Below are 16,113 nucleotides of genomic sequence, written 5' to 3'. Positions count from 1 at the left end.
TTTCATTTCCCCAGTGTCAGGGGGAAGAGCTATTATTCTATTTTTACTGATGAAGAACTGAGACAAAGTAAATGATGAAGACAGTATATGAAGTCAGATTCTGCATTTGATTGCTGGGTTTCCTAAATCCCAGCTTGACACACAGGACAGGAGACTAGGTTTCTTCTCCCTGCTGCAAATAATCATACTATACACAGGATGTAGCCTTCAATATATATTCTCCTAATTTATATCCTCTTCCAGCTAGACTTGCATTTCGGCAGGTGGATTGCTCCCTGAGGGCACAAAAAGCGTAGGAGCAGAACCTCCAACACAGATGTGTCCCTGAGCCACAGCAGTGGGGAAATCCCATCCTTCTGCACCAAATCTGATGGCCTCAGCTCTGAGCTGGACTGTTTCTGGAAGCATGGTGGCTCCTTTAAGGAGGGTGTTTCTCAGTTCTCCTGCATATTATGGGAAATTAATTCCTCTCTACATAGTTCTGTAATGAGACACTCTGGAGAGTTCGGAGAAACTTCAGAGAAACTTCGGAGAAAATTTAGAACTGAGCTTACAATTTGCTTTCATCCCGAAGAAATCATCCAATGAAGTACCTGGGTAGGAATGAGGTGGCCAGATGTTCCCTTTTCTATCTGAGGACTTCTACTGGACCTGGCCAGTTGTGAGGACTGTCCAGCACAACCCAGTGCAGAAGGATGGGGATGGTCCATCAGGGTGAAGAGGGGTGGCAACGGCGTCATGCCACCACACTGTCTTAATTACGGGCAAAGTCCCAGCAGGGAAATTGCTGTGTGCCCTGTTGAAGGGACATAGAATCATAGAATAGTTAGGGCTGGAAACGACCTTAAGATCATCAGGTTCAAACCCCCCTGCCATGGGCAGGGACGCCTCACACTAAGCCATGTCACCCAAGACTCCATCCAGCCTGGCCTTGAACACTGCCAGGGATGGAGCATTCACAGCTTCCTTGGGCAACCCATTCCAGTGCCTCACCACCCTCAAAGTAAAGAACTTCTTCCTTATATTTAACCTTAGATCCAACAGTCAAAACCTGTGGAATCTTCTGCTTTGTGGTTAGGTGTCAGACTTGCCATCTTGTGGTTTGGTGTCACACAGCACTCTGCTGTTAAAGTTTTAAGACATTTGTGTTTGGTGGATGTTTCAGAACCCAACTCTTTGCCATTTGCATACGACACTAAAAGTTCCTTATTGGAAAGCACAAGCAGTCTGGGTTGAGATGGACCACCTGGGTTCTTCAGATGGTTCCTTTCCTCCTTTGAGGCAAGGGCAGAACTTGCTATTGCATTCAAAGCAAGCATAAATCTCAGGAAACCTGAGGGCTCCTGTAGCAGGCAGACTGCTGGAACGGTGGACAGCTTCGCATTACCCAAGTCAAGAGCATACACTGTTATGACACAAGGAGACAAATACCCAGAGTTCAGTGGCTCCAAAACATGCTTCTCTGTGGTGTGAGTGGGAGTTCAGTTTATATTTCCTGCTACAGCAGTCAGCTTATGTATACTTTTTTACAGAAAGCTTATTCTCCAGTGACTCCCCCTGTGCTTGCTTTTTAACATCATTTTGATTTATTTCTCTGCAAGGCATCGAAATGGAAATTGTCGATAGCTGCCAGGAAAACAACGGTGGCTGCTCTCACCACTGCGAACACACGACTGAGGGGCCACGCTGCTCCTGTGACGATGGCTATCACCTCGATTTTGATGGCAAAACATGTGCAGGTAATTCATGACAAATACAGTGTTCCTGTGGGAGGAGGGAGGAGACACGGCAGGTCTCTCGGCAAGGGCAGCCTGCAGGAGAGCTGTCACTCAAGGAAATGCCTTCCCATCTCCTTCCTTTCTTCTACAAGTTTTAATTAATACCATCCTCAGGTGCTTCCAAGCCACGGCTCCAGCTTGCCTCACTCTGCATGTTTGCTGGGAGTATTAATTAACATGGGGAAGGAGTTCTGCCTCCCAAATGGAAGATGACAGTTTGGTGCATTGCCAGTTGCTGTGGCCGTATCTCATTGTGTGCAGCTCAAACATCACTTGTCTGACTTTTTTGCCTTCCCTTCGTCAGCTGGCGGCCGGGAAGAGGTCACCTCTGGCTGGGAGAGGTAGCATTGCTATTCTGAAGTGCTTCATGTGCAAACCCCACTTTGTGTTGTGGAAGTTGCTGTATTTCTGTCAGACTGGCTCAGCGATGAGATTGCACCTCTGACTGTGAGAAGTCTCACTTAGGAAGTGAAAGCAATAGTTAGATTTGTTTTCATTTCAAGAAAAGAGCTTAAAAATTCATTCACGTTTTAAACAATTTTACAATGTGATTTTCAATTTTTTTGTTTGTTTACTCCTTTTGCTGTGCAAACTGTATCGTGTTCCGCTTTAGGCTTGCTGTCACTATGCCATTAAAATTTTAAAGAATAGCCAAGAAGAAAGGGAGGAAAAAACCAGAGCAGGTACCACACAGCAGTATAGTAAGATGTGAGGAGAGGTAGAGAGTGAGAGCACTGGTTAATGTGACAGGCATTACAGACAAGAAGAGCCTTGCAACAAAAAAGGCCAAGTGCAGGAGAGAGGAGGGAAGAGGGAAGCACTGAGGTCTACAAGGCTGACCTGTGCTGGAGCTTAAAAAGCAGGTCAGGGAGGCAGATTTGGGCACAGAGCCTTGCAGGGGTAGGATGGTTTATGCAGTCTTGTTTGTGTACGGATGAGAGGAGGCAGAGCAGCCTCCTGCCTGTGCCCCAGCTCAGTGACCTGCTGATGAGGATTTCAGAGGGAAGCAGTTAACACTGGGTGCGTCCAGGAGGGAAGTGAGAGCACAGGGGAAGGATTTGGCAAGGCTGAGGACATGAAAAGCTACTCTTAACAGCAAAAATCTCCTTTTTGTTGGATGCACACTTCACATTCCTGCACAGACAAGGGCCTGTTGCTAGACCCCAGAGCAAGGCATTGTCTGATGTACTGCAGAGGAACTCAGCTTGCAGCATTTCTGGAAAACACTCTTGTGTTCAAATAACCTGCATTTATCATTTTCATGCTGACCTCTTCACCTCAATTGATTAATTACATTTTCTTCCTCCTCTTTCTCCTGTCGGTGTTTCCTAATAATGTTGGTACTTCTTCCAAGGTTAATTGAGACACTGACCTTTCCCATCTGCGGCTGCTCATCAAATGCATTTTGCAGACTCAGCATTGACAAGGTGGCCCTTGAATGGCCACTGACCTGCTCAGCAGGCTGCAAGGGCTGGCATCACCTGAGAGCCTGCAGTGGAAAGATAACAGCTCGATTCTCCTGTCTAATCACCGGAATAGCAGTGTCAATTATACCAATTTCCAGATGGACACAGGGCAAGATAAGGCAATGGGCAATTAGTTATCAAAAACTGCAAGTGCACCTAGTAAGCTGCTGATGTCCAGCAAATGCTTTGTTGGATCAGAGCTCTGTTTCGCTACCAGTTTGTTTTGAATAAAGTTGAATGTAAAAAAAGTACAAATGGTTAAATGTAGATTACTGTTAAATAGATGGTATTTGTGGGCTGGTGAGACATAATCATTGTTTGTTTTGTAAATCACCTCATGGAAGCTAAGACTTGAAGAAAAGGTGCCTCTCCTTGGACATAAAGGGTATTGGCTACTGTGGGAGAAAGTAGAAGAGAGCTGCTGTCAGATTCAGTGTTTTATGTGGGTGAAGGGAGTGGAAGACATAGAAAGGCATGTGCTGAAAAGCACAATAGCAACTGAGCCAGACTGGTGGAACAGCTCAGACTGTGCCTAAGGGCTGAACAAGTTGCTTCTTTCTTGCAGAGCTGGACGAGTGCAAGACCGGAGAGTCCTGCTGCTCCCAATTCTGCATCAACTATGCAGGTGGCTATGAGTGTGCCTGCAAAGCGGGGTTCCAGCCAAATGCCGATGGCTGTGCCTGCGACGGTGAGTCCCTTGATACCAGTGGCTCAGTCTAACTAAGCACAGCAGTAGATAGAAGAAATGCTGTCAAAGCTCATCACAGAGCTGTGTGGACATTTCTCTAATAAGAGAATCAGTGACCGTATGCGAGCTTTGCTGATAAGATTTTGCAAACGTGTAATTTCCACTTTGTGAGACTAGAATACAGTAATAACCCAGGATCCAGCATGGAGAAGTGGGGCTGTGGGAAACAAGCCAGCAAAGAGGAACTTTTCCTCCTCTCTCCATGGACACTGTATGTTGATATGTGTTAAAGACTACTTCTACAAAAGGAAAGCCTTCAAAATAACCAGAGGATCAACTGAGCTTAACAGCTTAAAGCAGCTATTTTCACTTGAGACAAAAATATAAATGAAATAATCCATGTTGTCCTGAAATGTTTTAATAGCTCAAATTCTAGTGAGAAGCAGACACACACCCCCCCCCCCCCCAAAATACTAAAAATTCAGGTTTTCATATGTGCAGAATAATTTTTCAGATGCAGCCGGGCAGAGAGTGTGCTCTCCAAAGAGAAGGACTTGTACCTAATCAGCATTTTTATCTATTTTTAATAGATGTGGATGAATGTCATCTTAATAATGGCAACTGTGACCATTTCTGTGTTAATCTTCTGGGGTCATATGAATGTGCGTGTAAGGAGGGTTACAGGCTTGGTGTTAACAGATGGTCCTGCATTGGTAAGTTATTTTTACGTACTGGAGGCCATTAAGTATTTCCCACTGATCTAAAATGTGAATTCAGAACTGGGATTTTCACAGGTTCTGGGATTTTGGGATCCATCTCTGAATGTGGCCAGGGTAGAGCTACATACAACGCCAAGTTGCATGATCCCAAGTTATTCCTCAAGTAATGGGTTTTGCCAGAGATAATGGGAGATGAGTGCTTAAATCCCCTGGATATGCTGGAAAACCTAAACCTCACGTTCTTGAAATGAATACTATTTTGACAGTTTTCTTGCACCTTTTGGTGAGGTTTAACATCCTGTGGAAAAAAAAGGTAGTCCAATTGTGCTTTTATAAACTATAGCAAGTTTTCCACTAAAGTCAGTGGTGTGATTCTGGATTTCTGCCAGCGTAACCAGTACAGAATTTAGCCTAGCAACTTAGTTTTACAACCACCTTCAGCACCTGTTAAACCTTAGGCAGAGTTTGATATTTTAACTAGCTCCAAAAAGAAAGCCAAATGATTTCCCATCACTTTTAAGGATCAAATTTTAGGTTTTCTGAAGATAAATTGGACAGCCAGACTCACTCTATATATGTCATCTCCAAAATGAGCCAAAGTAATGACCTTCATTAACTAAAAATAATCTCAGACTTCTAGTGAGGAAAATTAAAATCCTCATTTAATTTCTTTTTTTGGACTTTCCATGACCAGAGTTTATTTCCAGAAGAAAGGAAAGGGAAGGATTTCTTCTCCTGCCCTGCTTCCCTCCCATTTCTCCCATTTCTCTTTTTTTGGATAGCAGAAACTCTGTTTGTACATACAGATGAGAAAACGAATCAGCTGTGCAGACTGCACAGTGGTGTAGGTGGAAAATGTACCAGCATAATAAAAATTAAAAAAAAACCCAATAAATTAAAAAGCTGTAAGGAAGAGTCAGGGCAAGTTCCTGATGGCATGTGTGTGTGTCAGCCCTAGGTGGGGAGGACGTGGATGCAGAGGAAGCAGTGGGGTTTGCCGGGGCTCCAGGGCTGCAGTTCAGAGATCCCCCGCAGCTCCTTCACTACACACTTGGTGCCCTCTACGAGGATGAAGATCCACGAGAAGAGCTCACCCTGGTGCACAGGGTTGGTGAGTGAACAAGCATCACTTTTAGCCATTACAGCAAACTGGGGGAATAGTGTCAGAAAGAGAATTCTGCGTGAGAGTTATGCTGGGCTGGCTGGGGCTTATACTGTCAGGGATGGAGGGTCCCTGTCAGGAGGGATGAGCTTTAATCATTTCTGCCTGTCCTCTATGCCATCAGGGAGGTGGCGTTACTACACGTCCCATCCCAAATGGGACACGTTTGAGGAACAGGGAGGCTCACTGCTCATGGCTGCTGGCTGGATGTGATGGGACGGATGCAGGGGAAAAGCGAGAGCATAGCAGGCAGGGGATGGGAGGCTTCTTGGAAAAACAGGTAGTCTGCACAAAGCCTCAGAAGCAACAAGAGAAAGATCCTAGGGCTAGAGGGTTGCATGGGTTATTGCAATGGGTTTGGGGGCATGTGTGCCCTTTTAACAAGCCCTTTTATAATCACTGGAGGGTTTTTGCTTAATATTTTTGCATTCTTTTTTGTGGAAAAAAACAACCCTCTGGAGATTCACATCCCTTTTGATGCTTTGGGCATGTTCTCTGGAAAAAGTTGGGACACATCCACATAATGCTCAGGCTGGCCAAGGGCTTGGCATGACTGGTGGCAAAGAGAGCACATGAACCCACACAGTCACAGGAGTGAGTGCAAAAGCTGTTTTGCACCCCACTTGAGCTTTGCATGACTTCAGTCTTTCCACCTGAAGGTAGAAACTTCATCACCTAAAGAGTATTATGAGTTGAAACCCTGTGCTTGCTTTCCTGATGAGTACAGTATGTGCCAGTGGTCACCAGGGAAGAAAGAAAATTCTTATTTTTGTTATATATGTCCTGTGATTTTTATATGAGCTTTAATTACTCATCTGAGTACTGTGCCCTACAGGCAAAAATCAGGAATTGGTCTTGGCTTTAATAAAAAAATTAACTTATTTTTATGAACAAAACAGTTAAGACCTCCCAAATCACATAGCATCTAGTCGGACTCAACAACACTGGTAACCAATTGGGAAACTGATAAATGAGATAACCACAGGCAAAATTATCAGGCCTAGAAACCAGAATCAAATATTTATTGACCAGTTCTTGCATGTTTTATTTATATTTAGCCACATAAATTTAGGTGTTATCAGTCATAGCAGAGCATCTGCACTTGTCCTAAAGCTGAGGCTTTGCAGCACATGATGGAAGGAAAAGGTGAGGGAGAAATGGAACTTCTAATGGTTTAATAAGCACTTTTAACTCCCAAATACTAATTTATTTCTCATACTTTCAGACAGCTTTCTGTGCTGCTATCTATATTGTAAACCCCCATGCTTTAACAGTAAACAGGCAAAAGTAATTAAATATTTTCTATAACTTGAATGACTTCTTAAGGTAGAAGCATGATGTTTTTACCGGTAATCTGTATTATTCTCCTGAAGTATGAATTTACAACCCGTTCCAGGTGGGAGCACTGAGATTCTGAATGTCTCTGGAAGCTTCGGCATTTGTTGAGCTAACAAGAGAAAAGAACAGCTGGGTGCTGAGACCTAAAGGAAATCTGGCCCCACATGGAAAATTGCTGGCGAGAAGCAACCAGCCTGCTGACTTACTGTTAGCTGAAACAATCTGCCACCTCGCTTTCAGGTGTTGTTCTAAATCCCTTTCCAAAATGCTTCCAGCCAAAGCCATAAAGCCTCAGAGGCAGTAAACTGACCATGTGGATAGGATCTTAATGACACCAAGGTATTTTAGCAGCAAGTAACATTTATTTTCTGTGCCTTTCTCAATAGACCTCACAAGGAAAGATCATGAGGGTGCAGGTGTCTGTGGGCGTAAGGGAAAAAAAGAGGTTGGGGAAGGTGAGGGAGAAATGCATTTTCACATAAGGTTTCCCATATAAACTAACCCTTTTTTCATATCCGTGAAGAAAAAGGTAGGGATAAATGTCTATTATGCATTGTTTTCCTAGAATAACACTCAGCCTCTGCTGTTAAAATATCACTGAGCTAAGCTTAAATAGCACCACGTCCACCTACTGCAATAGAACAAAAAGCATAGCCTAGTATGGAGAAAAAGAGATTCTCTCCCACAAAATAATTCTAATTGTATACAATATTATCAAGCTTTTATTAGGTGCAAATTCACTTTTTCTGAAGGCAAGATATTTGCTTTTAAAAAGTAGTTTTAAGTGCTCTTTGATAGGAATTACAGCATTTAAAGGAATAAATTGCAGCATTTAAAGGAATAAATTCCAGCTAAGTCTCAGCTTTCCTTTTATTTTGACTATAAAATTTGGAGAGGGAAGTTTAGGAATCACTATTTGGGACATGAAATGAATCAGTGGTATTTGCAACATTACCAGCATTAATGCTAGCAACATGAATACTTTTTTCTCAGACTGTCAACGTTGCGTAGGTTCCTTTTTACACTTATATGTCTGGGATGAGAGGTGAAAGCTTGTGGAAGTATTTTGTCTGTATGCTCACTAAGCTTTCTGTATTTTTTCATTCCAGTTTGCCTTGATAACGCGTTCGGCAATGACTGTAGCTTGAGCTGTGAGGATTGTCTGAACGGAGGCAGATGTAACAGTGAACACAGTGGCTGTGTTTGCTCACCTGGGTGGACTGGCATTATCTGTAATGAAAGTGAGTACAGTGGGTTTCAAAGGTGTGGACTTTGTCCTAGTGGTGTGATGCTGCAGATAGGTAGGAAATAGGAATAACTTGTTGTACTTTTAATCTGTAAAGCTTTCTAAGGAGCACAGCTGTCTCACAGGCAGATCAAACTTTATTGTAATGAGGTACATTAAACAGAAAGTAAGGGATGCTACAATATATACTACAAGCCCTCAGACAGCGGGGTCCCTGCCTGCCAGTGCAGTATTGTACAGTATTTGTCTGGTGTTCATTCCTATTCACTCTGCTGCTAAAAACTGCTGAATTTTGCCTGCAATGCCTCATTCCACAATTTGCCTTACTGACTTTCAGAAATCTGTCCCGGCAGGTGGTGTGACAGTCTGGATGGACATGTGTACTAAGCTTGGTTTTTTTTTTTTTCCATTGTAACATCCCCAGACATTGACTTTTTTTTTTCCCCTTATCATTCTTTTTATTATTAGCATCATTTTCTTGTGATGTTTAATTTTTAATATTGGAAATTTTATATTTCAGAATTCTCCTACCAAGTCAAACAGTGTCCTTTGTAACAGCTTTTTACTCTCCTTATTCCTGCTTCCTGGCAGAGAATCCTTCTGGGTCAGAAGTCTGTGTCAGAACCAACTAGAACCACAGAGTGGTGATTTCTTGATGTACCATGCACTGTTCTTCATCTGTAGTTTGGCAAAACTTGTCTGTTGCTTGTCTGAGACTACATGGTAGGTCTCCTGTGTGTTTGAGATAGGTCCCTCTGTTTTATCGTGTGTGGCACGATGGCCCATCATACTCAGAAAGTCTGTTCTGTCACTGATGAGGCAGTCAGTGAAGAATTATTATTCAGCATCGGTAGACATCAATGTTCAGGTTAACGTAATCAAGATTGTTTAGGGGGCATCATCACAAGGACAGAAATATACAAAAAAAGGCAAATTATTGAAACCAACAGTCTGCCCAAAATTAGTTTGGGTGGCTGATCCTGGGTTTGGTTTGTAAACACTGGGGACAGCTAAGAGAATAGATATGAAGAGAATTAAAATGGTAATTTCTAGTCTACCTAAGACTAGACCAGTTAGATTATTCTTACATCTATTCATGGTGCTCTAGTGGTTCAGAACAGGTCATAAAAACTTCAAGAGAGGATACATATTCTTTAGTCCACTTCATAAATAATAATAACATTTCTGCTTTATATTTACAGTAGATATGCATGCATGTAATCTGGTGGAAATCACCTCCATAATTTAAAGAACTTTAATGGGATGCATTTAAGGCATTACTGAGCAAAACCTGCAACCCAGTGACATAGCCATTGACAATGATAAATACCATAGATAATCTATGATTTAGTCATATGTGATTGCTTTCACTCTTTTCTATTTTTTTCTTAGCATACAGCATAGTTAATGGGTTCAGGGCGAGACAAGCAGTTGAGAAAACTGAAACTAAATTTTGGTAATAACGCACCAAAGAAGCTGAATGGAAATTGATGTGAAATGTAAAGTTTTTTAATGTACATTGATAAAATGTCAGTTAAGTCAGATAACTCCAGCAACTGTATTTACTCAGGTAATGAGCTTGGTGGATCAAGGCTTCATTTCACAACTTGTTTTGCACTGGAGCGATGATAGGAAGGAATCTTGTTGTGGATCCGTTTCTGCCATGATCATCTGGGGAATTTCAGAGGCTATGTTAGAAAAACATAATGTTATTTTTATAATAGTATTTGGGGAAAAAAAAAAAGTTTTGTACTTAACAAGCAATGTTTTTTGAGCCTTGTGTATTGTGGGGAGGGAAGCATACGCAGTGGAGAATTTGAATACATCATGCAGTACTTCACGTAAGTCAGCTTAATTCAGGTGTCCTTTTAAAATTAAATAGTAAATATCAGACACGTGTGTTACCTTATATAGAAAGAATATAACTTTGATTAGAGCCGCTTGACTAAAAGAACTCTCATTGCTCAGTTTTGATGACTGGAGTGTTATTTTTATAAAGGGACGAGATTTCATGGCCCATTCATTTTCCCTGATTTCTCCACAGCTTGCTCCCCAGGGACATATGGCAGAGGCTGTGCCAGCATTTGCAAGTGCCAGAACGGAGGCTCATGTGACCCCGTCACAGGGCAGTGCCGCTGCCCACCTGGTGTGCACGGCAAGCTCTGTGAAGATGGTATGGCTCCCCTTGTCTTGCCTGAAACCTCACCATTTCTTTCCCTTTGTTTCTATCTAGATGTAATTGTGTGTAGTAAACCTTAGTGGCGCTAATGAGAATAGTCTCCATTGTGTGAGACGTAACCCTGCAGCTTGTTTTGCGGTGACTTTTGTTTAAATAATAAGCAAGACAGAGAAAAAGCACGTGCTTTGTAAGGATGGGCTCACAAGCCCCAGGTCAGCAAAAAGGCAACCTGGTCTTTTCTGTAGTGCCAACTAAAAGAGAGCTGATTTGGTGTTTATGTTTTAACACTTAACAGCTGATGCCTTGCTGTGTTTATGCACTTAAAAGGTTGCCCGAAAGGCTTCTTTGGGAAGAACTGTAATAAACCATGCAACTGCGCCAACAACGGCTATTGCCACAGACTCTATGGAGCCTGCCTATGTGACCCAGGGCTTTATGGGCGCTTCTGCCATCTTAGTAAGTTTCTGTAATTTTTTGGATCTGTTTAACATATGCACAACATAACGGTGTCTAAAAGATTCCACATCACATACAAAATGAGTGGGGCTTTGGGTTCTGTGATGAACTGGGAATAGCAAGAGGATGTGACTCTGGATGCATGCCAGGAAGCCCCAGAAATTTCATTAATCTTTTCCTCTAGCAATTAAATTTGGCCATAAGGACTGAGATTTACTGATATGCAAAGGTGAGGACTATAGGTAGGGTTGGTTTGGATTGGCCAGGTTAATGTCAGGGTTGTTAGTGAGGCTAAAGTCCAGCTGGAGTTAGGGGCTGCCAATAATGTCAAAGTAGGAGCTGAGGAGTAGGGCTGACTGGGGCAGGATGAGGATGAAATGTCAAATGGGGATGCAAAGAATCAAAACAAAAATATTAAAATATGGCTTACAGCTTTTGTTCCTAAATCTATGCAAGGTTAGTTGTGTGATTTGGTTGTTTTTTTGTTTGGTTGGTTGGGTTTGTTTTTTTTTAAGAGAAGATTTTGTCTTGGATTGTATCCAAATATTTTTTTTCATTCAGAAACTTAACTAAGTTTTCTTTGAAACATTTCTATTTCTTGCATTCACCACATATTGCTTGAAATGAAATTAATTACTTAATATAGGCATCATGTAAACCATATTTTACACACCCACACATTAATGGGCACCATCATAGGAATGTGGACGTATTTGCTGAAAGTAAAATGAACGTTTTGCTTTTTTGCAGCAGTTGCATTCTGCAGCAGTATGCAATTTCAAATAACTCATGCATAATTACAGAGCTAATGATTCCTTTTTATCTGGCTGCAGCCTGTCCCAGGTGGGCCTTTGGAGCTGGCTGCTCAGAGGAGTGTCAGTGCGTGAAAGAGTACACGCTGGAATGCAACGCAAGGAATGGGGCTTGCACCTGCAAGCCTGGTTATCATGGCAAAAAATGTCAGAAAGGTATAATAGAAAGCCAGATTGCCTGTGTCTGCTTATTCCTTTGTCACAGCATTATTTCTCATTTGCTTTGTTCGGTTGCTGCTGATACTGATACTCGTATTCTGCTAATTATTTTGTCTGTGGTTTTTCATACATCAAACACCCATGAGTGCTGGCTATCACAGGGCTTACAGGGACATCAAAGAAATACAGCTTAAGAACACAGGAGTTTTAGCCTGAGCAAATGACAACAGAAATCTAGAAACCAAATTCTAATACAGCCCTAAATAATGAAGACTCTGGAAGTTATCACTTCTGTTCTTTCCTTTTTCTGCACAGACAGTAAATAAGTGGCAAAAACTCTTTTATGGCAGCAGGGTTATTTGTAAACGGTTTCAGTAATGCTAGTTCAGGTTTGTGGGTCTTTGAATTCAACTTACTCTTTGTAGTTTATGGGGTAGTTGAAAGAGAATTGTATTCCACATTCATGTTTGCATGTCTCAGTAGCCCTCTCCAGACAGTAATGGAGTAACACAATAAAGATTCTTCCTTCAGATTCCTCTCTGGGCAGGCAGGAATGTGTCAGATTTACGACACTAGTTGTTGGAAGGAGGTTGGTGGAGAATAACAGTGATGATATTTAGCATCTTTAGCATTCTTGGTGATGTGCATAGTTCTGGGGGAGACCATCCTTCTCCCAGCACTGGCTTTGCACCAAGGCAGAGAGCAGCAGAAGGTACAGACAGATAAGAAGAGTAATTCTGTAATGGCTATAATTAAATATATCCTTAAGTACACTGCCATTCTGTTTATGGGTTGTATTTAAGCTGTAACCTCTTTGAAATGTCCACACAAGTGTTTAATAAGTATTTATGCTTCCTTATCAGCACCTCTAAAATGTATATTATATTTTCTGCAAGTTTCTGCTAAATTATTTTCTGACATCAGTTCTTTTAAATTTTCCTTTTTCTTATATATGTTGTGTGTCTACTTGCATTTTCCAGAGTGCATGCCTGGATTTTATGGGGCTGGTTGCAAACTGAGGTGTAACTGTCCTACTGATGTTTTGTGTGATCATGAGACAGGAGTCTGCCAGCATCCATGTCCACCTGGGTTTCATGGAGAAAAATGCCATTTATGTAGGTACTCATCACATGTTTTCCTGGGAGGTACTCTTGAGATGGGAAAGCTTACTCAAGAAACTTACTTTTCAGATGGGAAAGCTTACTCAGGAAACTTATGTTCAGAAGTTGCAAATAAAAGGGTTCATTTGGTTTTGGTACGGGTTGGCAGTTCCCCACTGAAGCCAAACTAATATTTGGAGCCTGGCAACTACTGTGTCTCCCTGCTTGCAAAGGTTGAGGCTCAAGGCTGAGGCCAGTTGCTAAAACAAACATTTGTCCAGGTAACTGTGGTTCCTTTTAAAGTTTCAGGGGCAGACTTTCTAGAGCTCTGCTGCAGTTAACTACAGACCACCAGCTGATGAGACACTGATGCTAACATTGATCACTTTGTACCAGCACAGTTCAGTTTGAAATTGCTGCTGGTTGTGCAGCAACCTAATCTTGGAAATGCTTCCTTATACTAACTGTGTTTGGGTTTCTTTTGACCAGCCTGTCAGCCTGGGAGTTTTGGTGTGAGCTGCAAGCAGAGGTGCATCTGTGGAGAAGCGCCATGCAATCCGAAGACAGGACAGTGTATTTGCCCAGCTGGGAAGACTGGTGCTACATGTGAGCAAGGTGTGTTAGATGCTGGACTAGGGTAGTGAAAGTCTTTCTTTGGAAGACGTGAGAAGAATTGGAATGACTCTGTTTCCCACCAAAACTGCTGCAATGCAATACGCTTCATTTGCAGAATGGGTAAAGGGTAAGTCTTGGTACAGATCACATGACATCGACCACGGGGGGTTGCTTGCAAAGGAGGGAACATGCTTCAGTTACCCTGAGCCACCTTTCTGCTCCAGTTAATAATAGTGATTTATATGTTAGGCTGTGTTCATGCATGTTGGGCAGAGATATTGAGGTATTGCAGCACCTCTGAGTCCCAGAGCAGAACTTGGGACTGTGCTGCCATATGCACCCAGTGTTCCTCAGGAGGCGCTGAAGGGCCTTGGCCAAAGACAGCTATTGTGGAAAACAGCAAGTTAACAGAAGAAGGAATTAAAAAGGACAGCATTACTGTGTGTAACTAAGTAAATGGATTAAAAAAGTCTCAGGGATACTAAACTACTAAGGCGCCATGGATTCCCCCTCTACCGCTTGCAGGACCTCTGGCTGTTGCACACCTGAGGAGCATCTACCCTGTCTGGACCCAGGTTGTGGATCACCACTGCAGGAACCTGATGAAGGAGGTGGAGTTATATGGCGACCTGGGTTTGCCTCACAGGCACACCACTACAGAAGTTGAAACAGAGACTTTGGGTCTTTTTTTAGATGTGTTCTCATCTGCTGCATTACAGAGGCGTGTTGACTCAGGTTTACTGTGACAGCACTGTAGGTCTGTAGAGAAGATACAACCATCCTTTATCCAGCTTAATTTTACTAATATTTTTAAATTCTTCAAGGTAATGGCACAAATGTATAACTTCCTTGAAACAGAAAATGGAACTGGGAACATGTCATGTGATTTTTCTCATCCAGATTGCCCAGCTGGTCAGTGGGGACCAGACTGCCAGTACTCCTGTGAGCCCTGTGCCAACGGGGGACAATGCAACACAGAGACTGGAGCCTGCGATTGTCCTCCAGGCTACAGTGGGGCATCCTGTTCCACATGTAAGTCCTCACATTGGCCATCCCCATGAAAAGGCAGTCAAGTTATGGTTTGATTTCTACATTCTTGCTCTTTTGTGAGATGCTTGTTACGTCAGATACACTGAGCCAAGATAAACTACCTTTTGGCTTCAGGAATTCTCTGGGTTGAATTTGACATTATTTACCAGAAGGAGAATACAGGAGAATACAGATGAATGCAGATGACCAGCTAAACTGCATCTCAAATTGATGTTATCATTAGACCTAATTTATGACAATATGTCTTTAGAAAGACAATGTTTAATAGGCACAATACTTGTATTGCAATCCTGGTTGCTTGGCAAGAGGTGCTGACCAGTTGGCCCATACCGCATCATTCTTGGGTTATATTTGCAGCAACACTCCTTGGTATATATACTTCAGGATTAAATAGCACTAAGGATGGTGGAATAGTATCAGTGCTCTCTCTGCAGATTGACCAGAGACCATAGGAATATGCTCACACAAGTGGTCTGTGCTACTGTGGTATGGCTCCTTGTCTAGTCTCTGGGTATTAAAGGCTACTTTGAGTATGGTTGTCGTGCTGGCATAGACAGGCTCTCAGGGATAGCACTGCTTCATGCAAGACCTCTGTGGTGGCATCTCTTCTTGTTAGTCACAAATTCACTTTTGATGAAGGTTTGCTCCTCTGATTGATCCTGATGTGCCGGAGAAGTAACCAAAAGCAACTCAAGCTATTCCCACTTTGCAGAACTTGGCCCCAAACGCCTAGCATACAAATTACAGATGTTTAATTTTTCCACTGTGATTTCTAGGTTCAGCTTATGCATGTTTTAGGGGCAAGCTGTTGCTGTCTTGTTTGAAAAGATCAGTCTGTCTGAGTTACTACCTAGGTGCATCTGTTTTCAGCCTGCCCCGATGGTTATTATGGACCAAATTGCCTGCTGTTATGCAGCTGTAGTGGTAGTGCTCAATGTCACCATGTCACCGGAGAGTGCACATGTTCCCCTGGCTGGACTGGCCATGACTGCAAACACCGTAAGTCAACTGCGTATTTACCCTACAGGGTACATGGTATCTCCCAGGAACTGAACTTAAAATGTAAAAACCAGCTCTGTTTGTTCTTAGTCTATTACAGTTTTTTAATATACTTTTGCTAATCTTATTGCTTCTGAAATTGTGTGTCTATGGGTTTGCACAGCCTGGGTGGTTATAATCCTTAATTATCTAGGTTCAAAGTATTGAAATAGATGGCTGATGAAGCACAAAGTATTGATATAACTTCTTATTTTAACGCTATGGATCCCTTTGCCTAATACCATCTGTCCTGACAGCATTTTGACTGACAGTTTTGGTTTTCATTTTCAGCACAGATTAGTTTCAA

The 16,113-nt window shown here is 42.4% G+C and overlaps 1 protein-coding gene across 1 annotated transcript in view; it reads left to right on the top strand.

Annotated features, from left to right (window-relative positions):
- LOC130600356 (multiple epidermal growth factor-like domains protein 6) overlaps positions 1-16,113 on the top strand; it is a 204,263-nt gene that overhangs the window by 149,256 nt on the left and 38,894 nt on the right. Inside the window, exons 10-21 of the mRNA XM_057411612.1 lie at positions 1,602-1,739; positions 3,810-3,932; positions 4,523-4,645; positions 5,604-5,762; positions 8,261-8,392; positions 10,442-10,570; positions 10,904-11,032; positions 11,866-12,000; positions 12,984-13,118; positions 13,593-13,718; positions 14,619-14,750; positions 15,639-15,767. Coding sequence (XP_057267595.1) covers positions 1,602-1,739; positions 3,810-3,932; positions 4,523-4,645; positions 5,604-5,762; positions 8,261-8,392; positions 10,442-10,570; positions 10,904-11,032; positions 11,866-12,000; positions 12,984-13,118; positions 13,593-13,718; positions 14,619-14,750; positions 15,639-15,767 — 1,590 coding nt within the window. The remainder of the gene's footprint in view (positions 1-1,601; positions 1,740-3,809; positions 3,933-4,522; positions 4,646-5,603; positions 5,763-8,260; positions 8,393-10,441; positions 10,571-10,903; positions 11,033-11,865; positions 12,001-12,983; positions 13,119-13,592; positions 13,719-14,618; positions 14,751-15,638; positions 15,768-16,113) is intronic.

This window comes from Pezoporus wallicus, unplaced genomic scaffold (genome assembly GCF_028554395.1).
Source record: "Pezoporus wallicus isolate ANWC-B61680 ecotype Strahan unplaced genomic scaffold, APGP_CSIRO_Pwel_v1 contig_6899, whole genome shotgun sequence".
NCBI classification, from domain to species: domain Eukaryota; kingdom Metazoa; phylum Chordata; class Aves; order Psittaciformes; family Psittacidae; genus Pezoporus; species Pezoporus wallicus.
The sequence above is the reverse complement of the archived record's forward strand: the minus strand, read 5'-3'. Positions and strand labels throughout refer to the sequence as shown.